Source organism: Telopea speciosissima, chromosome 9 (assembly GCF_018873765.1).
Source record: "Telopea speciosissima isolate NSW1024214 ecotype Mountain lineage chromosome 9, Tspe_v1, whole genome shotgun sequence".
In the NCBI taxonomy this organism is placed as follows: Eukaryota; Viridiplantae; Streptophyta; class Magnoliopsida; order Proteales; family Proteaceae; genus Telopea; species Telopea speciosissima.
Window position 1 is genome coordinate 49,228,345 of NC_057924.1, and position 12,878 is coordinate 49,241,222.

At 38.7% G+C, this 12,878-nt stretch overlaps 2 protein-coding genes across 3 annotated transcripts in view; one reads left to right on the top strand and one right to left on the bottom strand.

The window, feature by feature from the left end:
* The first annotated feature begins 234 nt into the window (after positions 1 to 234).
* Positions 235 to 7,468, top strand: LOC122639869 (protein ALTERED PHOSPHATE STARVATION RESPONSE 1-like). Of its 2 annotated transcripts, XM_043832877.1 has the most exons (7): positions 236 to 485; positions 546 to 1,012; positions 1,130 to 1,581; positions 3,181 to 3,365; positions 4,944 to 5,167; positions 5,823 to 6,153; positions 6,658 to 7,468. In XM_043832877.1, the coding sequence occupies exons 2-7, from the start codon at positions 675 to 677 to the stop codon at positions 7,090 to 7,092; spliced, it is 1,965 nt and encodes a 654-aa protein (XP_043688812.1). In that variant the 5' UTR covers positions 236 to 485; positions 546 to 674; the 3' UTR covers positions 7,093 to 7,468. The 2 variants fall into 2 exon arrangements, with proteins under 2 accessions (XP_043688811.1, XP_043688812.1); XM_043832876.1 differs by having other exon boundaries at positions 235 to 485; positions 546 to 1,581.
* Positions 7,469 to 9,729: 2,261 nt separating this feature from the next.
* The window catches only part of LOC122639868 (ABC transporter C family member 2-like), a 114,072-nt gene continuing 110,923 nt past the window's right edge, over positions 9,730 to 12,878 (bottom strand). The window contains exon 27 of the mRNA XM_043832874.1: positions 9,730 to 10,431. Coding sequence (XP_043688809.1) covers positions 10,334 to 10,431 — 98 coding nt within the window. The 3' untranslated portion in view covers positions 9,730 to 10,333. The remainder of the gene's footprint in view (positions 10,432 to 12,878) is intronic.

A 12,878-nucleotide genomic window follows, 5' to 3' on the forward strand; every position in this document is an offset into this window, starting at 1 on the left:
CTGTTTTAACCGTGTCAGAATCTATCCATGTTCCTGTAGTTTTTACTCTCTTCTTTACATATTTGAGTTTGCAAAAACTGAAAATCCGGAGAACCCATTTGGAATTTCCCTATCTTTCTCCATCCCTTTTTCACATCACTTTTACCTCTTCGTTTTGAACTTCTCTACTGTTCTCTTCATTCTAAGGTGTATTTTTTTTTCTGGGGTTTCTTCATTCTACTTCTCCTCCAATGTTTTGTTGAAGTCGTGGTCATTAGTGTGGATATATGCCATGGAGGAAGAAGAAGGGTGAGTTTTACCTAATGAAATTTTCTGGGTTTTATTTATTGGATCTGCAGGTCCAGGTCCCATCGACCAGTAGTTGAGATTTTTCTTTGTTTTCCTCTTTGATTTGCTTATGAACCAACCCAGAGAGCAGAAGCTAAATAACCTTAGCTCCTGTGTCTTGTCCACTCAACTTCAAAGTCTTCAAATGCTTTGTAATGGTGATGTATGCTATGGAGGAAGAGAATGAGGCTTTCTGGATTTTCTTCATTCGCTCTCAGGTGCCTGTGTACATAAAACTCAGTCTGCATTTGGGATTCCTATCTTCTCAATGATTTGCGTATGACCTAAGCCTAGAGAGCAGAAGCTGTTATCTATATCGATCTCTGTCTTTTCTTGCATCTGAAGAGATGGGTTGTGTTGCATCGAAGATTGATAAGGAAGAGAGAGTGCAGAGATGCAAGGAGAGAAAGAGGCTGATGAAGCAATTAGTTGGGTCTCGTGAACAATTCGCTGCTGCCCAGTTGGCTTATTTGCAAGCTCTGAAGAACACAGGCATTACACTTCGGCAATTCACTGAGGCAGAGACATTGGAACTCGAAGATGCTCCATTTGCCTTTGCGTTGCGTCGATCTCCTCCTCCCCCTCTGCCTCCTTCACCTCCACCTCCACCCCCCTTTAGTCCTGACTTAAGGAAGGTTACGAAGGTGGAGGAAGAAGAAGCTGTTCAAGAGGAAAGCATTGAGATCGACGAGGAGAGCAGCTGCATAACTCTGCCGCCACCTCCACCCCCCTTTAGTCCTGATTTAAGGAAGGTTGCGAAGGTGGAGGAAGAAGAAATTGTTCAAGAGGAAAACATTGAGACCGACGAGGAGAGCAGCTGCACAACGCCGCGGCCACCTCCGGTTCTAAATTCTTCTTGGGATTTCTGGGATCCTTTTGACCCTTCTTCATCTTCTCCACTTCAGCAGAAGAGTGAAGTGGTTCGGCAGGAGGAGGACGAAGAGTGGGCGGAGACTAAAACAGATTTTGATGAAGAAGAGATAGTAGTTGCAGCTGATATTGTTCTGAATTCGCTTCCGGATAAGCCTCCAGTAGCAGAACTAATTGATGATTGTTCATCAATGGTGAGCTGGAATACGAAGGACACTGTAGATATGGCCATGGTGGTCAGTAGGAGCAAGAAGACACTGGCGGGTATTGTGAGGGAGTTGGATGATTATTTCCTGAAAGCTTATGATGGTGGGAAGGAAATTGCTGTTCTTCTCGACATCAACATAGGAGACTCTTCCTACCAGAATATAGGAGAAAGCAACAGTAATTATCATTTCTACCTTTTAGATCAATTCTGGATTTCCTGTTACAATTCGTACATATAATTGTGTATTTGTTAATTTATTTTTGTCTGCGCTGTTCCTATTTAATCCTCACTTCTGAAAGTTAAAAAAACTATATAACCTAAGTATTTGTCTTTGCATGTTCATTTTTCCGCACACTGGATACTCTTTCTTTCCTCAATGTTTATCTTTTCCACCTCTGGCATCTTTGGTGTTTATTCGGGAATCCAGGGGTACTATGCTCCTTTCTTGCAGGCTTTTGCACATTTTAATTCTGTCCTTGAATATAGGCTTAGGCCATTTCCAGATCACCCACTATACTTGGCTGGTTGGATGGTTGATCCTTAGTCATCAGAAATGCCACCTATGGTTAAATGCTGGACCAGCTGGTAATTTTGGCCTAAAACTAACAAATTCAAGCCTGAGTTCACCAGTTTATATCGTTTGTTTTTTAGGTGAATGCCGTACCATGGTTTGTCATAATTTTTAATCTTGCATAATTGCATTGCTGCTGCTCATATTTATTTATCTGTTTAATTTCAGTCAGGTGGCTATGTTGAGACTGGATTTTCTTGTAGATTGGTACAGGGATTGAATAGAAGTTCTTTTCCAAAATTTCACTGGTTTTGAGGCCAGATAAGTCTCTGGTTCTCAGAAGCTTCAGTTTCATGATTCTGATCTGATATTGGAACTCATTGTGGTTTCAGAACAATTTTTTATTTGTTGTGTTTCGTATTTTCTTCCCTGCACCCTTCCTGCCCCACATGTCTCCATTTTCTTATTTGTGTTCCAATACATCCCAATGGGCTAATTATGCTGTAGCTGGATTTTATTTTAAGACCCTGTGTGTTATTTACGTTCCTGCTAACAATTTGGTTTCAGCCTAACTTTGGTGGTTTCAGGATAGTTTAGGTTTTGATATAGTTGAGATTGGTTGGCTACTTGCCTTCTATAACTCTTCTGTCATAAACTACCTTAGTTCCTTCGAACTAAAAAAGAGGGCCATACGCTGGAGCAGATCCTGCTTCTGCAGGATACTGGAAGGGGTGGTCTGGAGTCATCGTAAGTCCTATCCTTCGGCATTTGCCCCTTTGAAGTCGTTCATATACTGCAAATTTCAGTTTATCAATTCGTAACTCGTTGATGAATATTTATCCAGGAAATGGGTGAGCATGATCAGTTGGGTCCCAATTAGACCCCTAATGCTAAATGTGCACCTGATGAAATGATTGCAAATTTGCAATTACTTGCTTTGAAATCTTCTCTGTATACTGTCTGTTCCATCTTCTTTTCCTTGTTTTTCCAAAAGAAAGTTATTCATAAGATTATCGTGACCGTCCACTTTAACCTTTTTTTCTTGGCATACAACATCTCTTAAAATGACCAGCTTAGGGTCCCTGCATTTATTTGCACCATATGCATTTTTATATATTGATGGCATTCCTTCTGATCTGTCATTTGGGTCCCTTGGATTTCCTCTACTTGGTTTGTTATTTATTTGTTTGATATATTTTTTTTATTACCTGTCATTGTATTCAATATCCTAAGGATATTTATCTTTTGAATATTCCATTTATAGGGAAGAGATGCAAGTCTGCAAAGGTCTTTAGCTCATTGTCTAAGAGTTGGTCTTCCAGATCATTTCAGTCTAGCAGAGACTCTATAGAATTTCAAGGCCCAACTGAACCTTGCAAACTTGGCGCCCTTTGCATCACACTAGATAAGCTCTATGCCGAGGAACAAAGACTTTATGAGGAAGTTAAGGTAAGTACTGTATTTGGCTTGAAAACAGTAAATTAGTGCTTAATTCAGTTATCAACATGTCAATCACTGTAAATTATTTTTTTTAAAAGGGCATCAACATGTCAAAGATTCAGCATTTTTTGTTCATCATTGCACTCCTGACATTTTACAGGTGGTATTGGATCTTCCTATTGATTGGAATGCCATGCTTTCCTGAAGGAGAAAGCAAGAAGCATCTTAGCTCTACATAAGATTGCTGTTTTATTGTGTCCCTTACTCATGGTCCTCCTATGAACCAATTGGTATTTGTTTATTGAATTTATTTGGTGGACCATCCCATGGATGTCCAATAGCTCATAGCTCAAAAAGTCGAGCAATCGTAAGATCCATAACAGTTCAATACTTGTATCAAATTATTCAGCCTGTTCATTTAGTTATACTAGTGTTTTGCTTGTTTTTTTCCTATTGACTGGATGCTCGGTAGAGCCGATGGATGTGACCCTTCCATTATACCTCAATAGTAAAACAATGCTTAGGTCCAGGTGATTTAAGTACCAGAAACAAGAACAATGGGATTTATTCAAAGTGGACTTTTTATTACCTCTCTTTCAAATATTCCTCTGCATTCTGATTTGTGGTTATGATCACAGTTTACTGATCAACTATTTGAGATTTGAGAGGCTACAAAATTGAAAAGGAGACAGCATACAAAAAACTTGTCGAGTCATGAGTGGATTCAAATCAAGCTTGAGGAAAGTTATTTTTAACTTAAAACTCTAGAAAACCTCAAACTGACCTTCTGAAGAAGATTTTTGGACCGAAGATGAGTAGGCTAGGACGTGGACTTTGGATCTGAAATGGGCTTTAATTTTCTTAATCTTAGTTTTCCCAGCATATAGAAATCTGATGATGCATGGTCTAGTGTTAAAGAATGAAATCAAAGAGTGGAGGAGGCATGCTGAAAGTAAATGAAGAAACTTCCTCATCTAACAGTGTATTCTAAAGACTACATGAGACAGCAAGGGTCAACTTATTGTTTGATGGGTCCATCCAAGGAGATCTATTCTGAAGATTGACCTACTTGATAATCTTATGCATCCATATTTAGGTTGATTGAGAAGCCAGTGTCCCACTTTTCCCTGGCTCAGGCTAAGTCTACTAACGCAGCCATCTTAGTGCGATTTTAAGTTCCACTATAAATCTATGGCCAGGCAATAAATATATCTTCTGGCCTATCTCAGGTGGAGTTTGCTTGGTCCAGGCAGGTCTGGCTTTGGCAAAACAATGGCCCGGCCAAGGCTTTACCTATGGAAGATTAGTTACTCTGTCTTCCTAGCACTATTAGTGCTTAAGGAAATACTAAGAAGTGTAAATAGACATGTGATCCAGATTGCTGAGATTATCTTACCAGGTTCATCCTTGGCCTTGAAGGGACTGATGGTTGTGTGCTCTTCAATTTTACCTGTTTTGATGTTTTTCTGGCTACAGATGTTGTTCTAGCATTTTCTTAGTGTCATTGTACTAGTTACTGTTGGAATTGTATTCTTATTTATCTTATTTTTTTCCTTCCATTTTCCCCCATGTATTTCTATGCTGCAGGAGGAGGAACTAACAAAATTGGAGTATGAGAAGAAAACCCTGTTACTGCAGAGACAAGAAGCTGAGAATGAAGAGTTGCCAAGGATTGAGAAAACTCAGTTGAGCATCGAGTGTTTGCAGTCTGACATCATGTGTTTGCAACAATCAATAAGTAGGACGTGCACATCAATATTGAAGCTCAGAGATGAGGAGCTGCTTCTGCAGCTTGTTGAGTTATCATTAGGGTGGGTTGTAGACATTTGTCTAAAACAACTTTTAGATAGAATTCTACAATTTTCACATAGGAAGCTGTGTTAGGTTATCAGTTTTTCTGTGATATATTCATGTGATAAGCTCGCTTCAAATCAATGAGTGGAAAAAAAAAAAATTATAGAAGGGAAGCCTTTTCATTTGAACTTAGGAATGTGAACATCAAAATTATTTGTTTTCTCCGACCTCTCTTAATGTCACGTGCTTGACATACAGTGGCCGACCCATAGGGAGCATTCCTTTCATGTGATGCATTTCAGTTTCATATTGTGTTCAGCAGAGGGAACTGATCCAATAAATGTCCATTGCTTGCCAGCCTGGTAAAGCTTTGCCCCGGCACATGGATAGATTACTCAATCCTTTGTAGTTCCTGAAGTTAGTTTGCCTAAGGGTTTCAATGCACTTTTGGGGCGACCTGACGAATGAAGTTGCTAGGCCTAGGCTCATACTGAGAAAAAATGGAAGGTATTGGGTCAGACTGTCAGGGGTCATATTGTGTTCACATATGGCACAAGAAGGATACATATATAGGTTATGATTGGAACTAGTAATCCTCCAACCGTAGAATTTGAACAATTGTAGCTTCCATTATGCATCACTCACATATTTTCCTTGATGCTTTCTTTCCAGGTTGATGCACATGTGGAGAACAATGTATGAATGTCATCAAGTGCAGAACCATATGGCCCAGCAAATGTGCCATCTCATTAACAATCCCAATGCAGATCCCACAACAGACTACCATCGCCAGGCCACATCTCAACTGGAAACAGAGGTCACTGCCTGGTACAATAGCTTTTGCAACCTCCTCAAATCCCAGCGAGGGTATGTACGAGCCCTCACCAACTGGGTCCAACTGACGGACTGCCTAGAGAATGACCAACAACGAAGTAACCACCCATGCAGGGTTCAAGCCCTCTGTGAAGAATGGCAGCTTGCCCTCGACAGGTTGCCAGACAAGGTACCTCCAGTTATCTGATAATCATTCCCCATTTATGACAAATTTATGTAGGAGAAAAGGCCTGAATTTGCAGAGTTTGGGATGCTATATGTGGTGTTCCCAACTTGGACGTCTCCAATACTAAAGCTAGCTTGATCAGATCATGGCAACTATCTGATCTATTGGATGATTAGGGAAGCTGAGTCACAACCAGTGTCCAGAAAAGAAGCTACTGGGGTTGAATATTAACAGTACTTGAATGGGCATTCTAAAAGAGTATAATAGGAAATCTCTTCACACTAAAACCAGCCTTTGATCCTCATGAACCTTTTCAGAGCTTCTATCCGTAATTTTTGTTGCGCATCTTAAAGGAATGGAGTTAATTGTCCGGATAATGGGTTAACCTGGAGCTGTAATCCTGTCACCATTCTTTTTATTAAGCCTAGTCTATACCTACTTACTACCTCTGATGTTTTCATCTAGGGGAATTGTTATTCTTACTAAATGATGCTTGGATGCTTACAGGTGGCCTCTGACAACATTAAGAGTTTTGTGTCAGTCATCCACTCCATAATCTTGCAACAGGCTGAAGAACGTGACTTGCAGAAGAAGTCTGATCGGATTGAGAAGAGGTTGAAGAAGGAATTGAACTCCCTGAGTGAAATGGAGAAGAAGGTTGATGTGAACTTCACTGGAAATGGGGATTCCACATTGAGCCCTAAGCATCCTTTATCAATCAAGCGTGCCAAGACTGAGGCCCTTAAGAAGCGGGTAGAGGATGAGAAGGCAAAATATTTGAACTCAGTCCGGGTCACCCAGGCCATGACCCTGAATAATCTACAAGCAGGCCTCCCAAATGTCTTCCAAGCATTAACTGGATTCTCAAGTGTGTGCACTCAGGCTTTTGAGGCTATTCATAGCCAGGCAACATCGATAGCTTCTCACGCTGGAGGACCCTAGTTATAAGTCTGATGAATTGTATTTGACCATGTGAGGCCTATTTGGAACTTCAGATGCCAGGACAAAGGGCTATTGAGTTACATTCTTTACCACTGGTTACCTGAAGTCTACCTCGTTTGATGAGGAATGTTATACGAAGTCAACATGTCTGCGGATCAATAACAGTAAAAAATAGAGAATTTCAGAGTGTATGCTTGTTTCAAATCATCCTGGGAAAAGAAGTTGAAGTTTGGTACAGGTGAATTCAGCTTCTATCTCAGAGTGGTGGGGGGTTAGAGGCAGATTTTGAAGAGGCCACTAGCAACAATGGATGACAAAATACACTGAATTGTAGGTATTGGCACTAAATATACCTTATTTGATATTTTCATTGTAACCGTTCATCCTTGCTCTGTCAATTATAAAAATGAAAGGTTGTGAGCAGAGATATTGGTTTATCTTTCTTTTTTTTTTTCTCGGAAGATAAGATGCCCAAATAGTGTATATTGGCTTTCACTAGTGTCCTTCTATTATGACAACTACTTGACCTTTAATCCTATTGTTTTCAAGAAAGAGGGAGGGTGTGGAGAACATGGACACTATTATTCACCCTCGAAGAATCAAATCTGAATAGGAAGATTTCTACTGGCTCTTCTCTTCCCTTGTTTCTCTGGATAGTGTCAATTCTAATTTTCTGGTTCAAGGATAAATCTAGAAGATGATCCATCAGGCACTTGAACCTAAAAAAAAAAAAAAAAAAATGCTTGCCATCAGATTCAAGTACCACATGATGGATCAGCTGTTGGGGGTACGATGTTTTGTATTCCGTCGTTTACATTAGTGGGCTGATTCTGAAGGGCCGTTAAGAGGCCATAGGTCCTGAAGGTCTGTTACATAAGACAAGATCACTCAATAGGATTTCACCACTTGATGTGTAGAACGTTATAAAAGCTGCATCTCAAAAATTATAAATAAGTAACTAAGGGGAAAGAGAAATGGGCTTTTTGCTAATTAACGGTTTTGTTCTGTCATTCTCTCTTCCCATGGTGCTCTTTCTCCATTATTAGTGAATAGGGTTTTGAACCCTATTTAGAGAATTGGTACTATTCTTCCAGTACAATTGTTGTCCAAGGAATACCAAAGTTTTCCCTGAAAGCATCTCGAGTTCAAATGCTGAATTCCTTTGGAGGTCCGTTTGTGTTACAAAGAGGTAACATTAAACCCTTATTTTGTTTCGTTTAAATACCCTACTTCATGCGAAGAGCAGTTCATGATTGAAATTTTTTTGATTTGGCATTGTTGCTACAGACAATGTTGGTCTTGAGTCTTGTTGAAGTTGCATACTGAACTCGTGAGAAGTCATAATAGAGTTCTGCTCAATGTTTCATTCCTACATAAATTGCTGTTCCCCATCTAGATTTAATTATTTGCTTTGGGTTATGAGACATACTAACTAGTATCATCATGGTTCTAAGTATTGGTATCATATCGTCCGTATCGGGCGATACATATCGGTTTTGCTAATTGGTGATACCGATACCGTGCTGATACCGTATTGGTAGCACGGTATGGAAAAGCGATAAAATGATTAGAAAACTCATCTTTTAAGAAAATTCAAGGATATTTTTATACGATACAATCAATCCAGATCGACACCGTATCAATATTGTATTGGTTTTACAGATCGCCGATACCCGTTCCGATACCGTGCACTAAAACCATGAGTATCATGCTTTTCATCATGGGAGTGTCTTTCTAGCTCACCTAATCCTCAAGATACTCTTCTCTACTAGAAATAAAGCTTGAGTTGGAGAATCGATTTAAGGTCCACTTTATAATGTTTTGAAATCGTAAATCTAGGAAAAAAAAAAGTATAAAGGAAAAAGAACCCAAGGAACATTTTCTTTGTTTTTAAGGTGGGGAGTGACTCATTAAATGAAAGTAAAAGAGCAAAAAAGATCCAAAAAGTTTAACTACTTAATAATGAATCTCACTTGCTAAAACCATAACTCTCTGGTTGAAAGAAAAAGAAGACACCTCGAATATTTTGATGTTCTTTTAGCACACAAACTTTCCACCAAAATGATTTACTTTCTCCCAACCAAAAAGCCAAGCTATCTGTTCATCAAGAAAGTGGATATAGTAAACTAAAATTGGACAGAACAAACTAATAAATTGTTCCTGATATGTTTTTCTAAAGTCTGAAGGAAAATTTGGCTTAATGAAGTCATCCAAAGATGCCATCTAAGAGATTTTACGATTTAGTACCCATACTCAGGGATCTACACAAACTATCAAGGGTTCACCCAGGTCTGGCCAACTGAGTTCCTGGGATTATCATCAGATTTTGGATCTGGATCATACCTAAATCTGTTCATGGTTGACCAATTGTTTTTGCCAGGTGAAAACTAGGTGCTCCAATTTAACATAAAACCTGATAATATTTTAGTTCATCTAGTAAGTCCAATAATATGGCAAAGACAGCTTTGAACAATGGTTAGAAGTGTTTTGAGGAAAAAATCACATAATATCATAGTAAATGGAGACAATTCCAATAAATTATAAACTTCAACCCAACAGCCCATGAGAAGTTCAATTCCTCACTTGCAAATTTTGTTTCATCACCTCATTTCCAATGAAAAAAAGGCCAGAAGTTCATTTTGCTTTACATAAGAGTAAACATTATCACCAAGAAATTACTGCTACAGGGTAAATTTCTAGTTCCCCACATTGGTATGTTTACACAACTGTTCAAAGAAATGAACTTTCAAGTATTACTTTGGAAACATAAGAAAGGATCCCCAAACTTGATTCTACTTCAGGCAGCATATCAGGTAGGTATCTGACCAAATAATTTAGTTGAATTGAACAGTGACATTAAGATCAGCTAAATATAAGACCTACTTGGCTCCTAAACATTTTCCCATCAATTAGTGAGAATTTTAATAGTCTAGATTACTAACACACCAGCCTTAGACAATCTGTAAAACTGGAGCAGGGCAGATGTCCCCATCTAAATCTGGAAATATTAACATAATAATAAAAACTTTTAGCTTCCACGGCACAGCTCGTCCATAGGACTAGCCACTTCCCATCCTGTGGTCAATATCCTGCAATTTAGTCACCAGAATGTAAGCATCATCACAGTTGACACAGACATGCTCTCCTCTTCGTCTTCAGTAGTGTTGACTGTAGCATGGTTAATTTGGTTTTCCCTTGTATTCCCAACCATATGTTTTTCTTTAAAGTGTTAAAGATATGTTTACATCTCAACATTGTCCCAATTGATTGATTTCTCTTCAAAACCATACTCAGATTGATGTACCCTGTTGCGTGCCAACCTACTCATCATGGCAAGACCTGAAACAGAAATTAACAATGGATCAGAACCAGTAAGTCATGTTTTGAATAACATATATCTGCAGGGTTCCAAAAGTTGAATAAAATTTTAATTCTCTTTCATGTGCGACTAATGTTTCACATCCCCATAAAAGTGCATGCTTTTGCCACTCATCCCTCTAGTGCTCTGTGCGGCATGTGCTTTTGGTTTCTCATGGTGGAATGGATGTTCCCCCTCCTATTGGTCATATCTTAGAATGCCGATTCAATCAAATGATTCAAAAAACTAAATTACAATTTTTTGAGAGACGCTTAATGTAGTCCTAGATAGGTAGGAGACCTACTAGGAGCCAGACATCCAGGACCTGTTGAGCTGCTGGTTCGATGGGACAGAATTGGAGTTGTAGGTCAAGTTTAGGGTTAGGGTAATGGATAGGTATCTTATATGGTAAAGCTAGGCAGGTTTATGGTAGTCTAATGAACTAGGATTTGCAAGTTTTAGATGGTTAAAATAGGTTAGATGGATTTGGGCAGCAACTAGGGTTAGGGTTTTGAAAGGTAGAAGATGTTGGAATCTAGGGTAGAAAATCGGGTGGTTGAATGGGCTTAATATTTAGGTCGAGTGTGGGTAGGATAATGGGGAATATATGCTGAAAGTTACAGCTATATAAGATACCTATATAGCTGGAGATGGTTAAATCTGGAGTTATGGAGGTTTCCTAGTAGAGATAGGAGAGGGGTAAAAGTGTAATTTCAGACAATCGGCTGGGTGGATGGTACTGAAATTTGGATCGAGTCTCTCTTAGGGTTGGAGGAAGATTCGATCAAAATTTTAACAGGTTCTAACGGTTGGATTTGGCTGGGCAGAATTCTCGCAAAAATCACCTTGCACGTGACCTTCTAGAAGGGAAGCAGAATAGTTGCAGGTTTTAGGGTTCTAATGGATCTATGGTATTAATAGTGGATGAGGACGGTAGTAAGGAACTAAGGATTGAATATTGGCAATGGGGATCAATGGGGGTGGGTTTAGAGGATTAGGAGAAGAAGGGTGATTGCTAATACTGTAAATTACTTACTTATAGTTGCAGAATCTTCAATGGCAGCAGCTTGAAGATAGAGAATAGGTCCTCCCGATCTACAATGCAAGGAGTCAATTGGAGATCCACCAATCCCTGATAACATATCCTCTTGGTCTACAAGACGCAATGAGTCAACTGGAGATCCACCAGTCCCTTCACCTTGATATTACTCACAAGGCAACACTCAATAGAGCAAGGCAGCAACAGCAATGCAACAAGCAAAAGCTATTTTATTAATCAAATTCGTGTTCAATGCTGGCCTCCCTTACAAACTTATATAAAAGACTCAAAAATAGACTTAGACACTAAAAAGGAAAGGCCTAACCCTATCCTTAACCTATTAGGTAACTTAAACTGACTAGAAAACTGAAATTATACTCAAAATAAAATCCTAATCCAGCCCAACTAAACAATTAAAGGACAAACTACTAAAATCACTTAAATTGAACCACTGGTTTAAACCAGATTTGGACTGGTTCAATTTAAAACATGAAAATAAACTAAATATATGGCTAATCCCGTATGCAACCTATGTACCCATATTTTAGGTCCATTAAAGTGGCCTACTACATAGAAAACCCATGGGATCAAAGGCCCAACATGTATATAATCCAACCCTAGATTTATTTCTAAAGAAATAAGCCCATTTCGATGATGAATCTGCATCATAATCATTTAGGATAGGATCATATGATTGAATCACTGTGGATGATAATTTGATGTGTTTGTATGCACAACACACAACACATGGTTGGAGGGTCGAAATTTCATACAGAAACCCATATGCCACATGGCATAAAATCGTTTTCCATGGAAACCAACCACAGGCTGCTTCTTTATGAAGGTGTAAATACCTGCTGCCTAAAATTAGAGTGACTTTTCTCGGACTCATTCCAAGTTATGGTGAAATGACTTAAATGCTCCCACTTGCCAGCATAATCCCAAACATAAAAGATGGGAAAGGAATATGCAGCCAGGGAACCCCATTAGGGGAATAAAAAGAAACAATTTCATTTCTAAAATCTGGTACTGGGATCAACACTTCTGAAATGAGATGAAATGAATTAGAATAGCTGTTTTCCTGTTGCTTGCTTTAATTGCAAACAAAGAAAATAAAAGAGACGATAATTCATAAATGCAGAATCACAAATCAATAAAAACAAATATCATTACAAAAAGTTGCAATTTTCTAATGTTACAAGGGCAGTGAGAAAAAGAGTCAAAGAACATGCATAATCAAACAGTAAAAAATATCAGTAAAATATAAAATGGTAATCGAAAGAAGTAATAAAACAGAAAAGTATTAATGAAAATTGTATCAATAGAAAGATGAGCTTTGCTTCTAAGGATCATATCCACTTTAAGGACGACTAATTGGAATTTGGAAAA

What these genes read in the sequence shown, in the direction of transcription:
- LOC122639869 (XM_043832876.1), top strand. Translation starts at nt 675, where the DNA reads ATGGGTTGTGTTGCATCGAAGATTGATAAGGAAGAGAGAGTGCAGAGA. An exon ending in GAATATAGGAGAAAGCAACA is followed by an intron (nt 1,582 to 3,180) that starts GTAATTATCATT and finishes TTCCATTTATAG; the next exon opens with GGAAGAGATGCAAGTCTGCA. An exon ending in TCGACAGGTTGCCAGACAAG is followed by an intron (nt 6,154 to 6,657) that starts GTACCTCCAGTT and finishes GGATGCTTACAG; the next exon opens with GTGGCCTCTGACAACATTAA.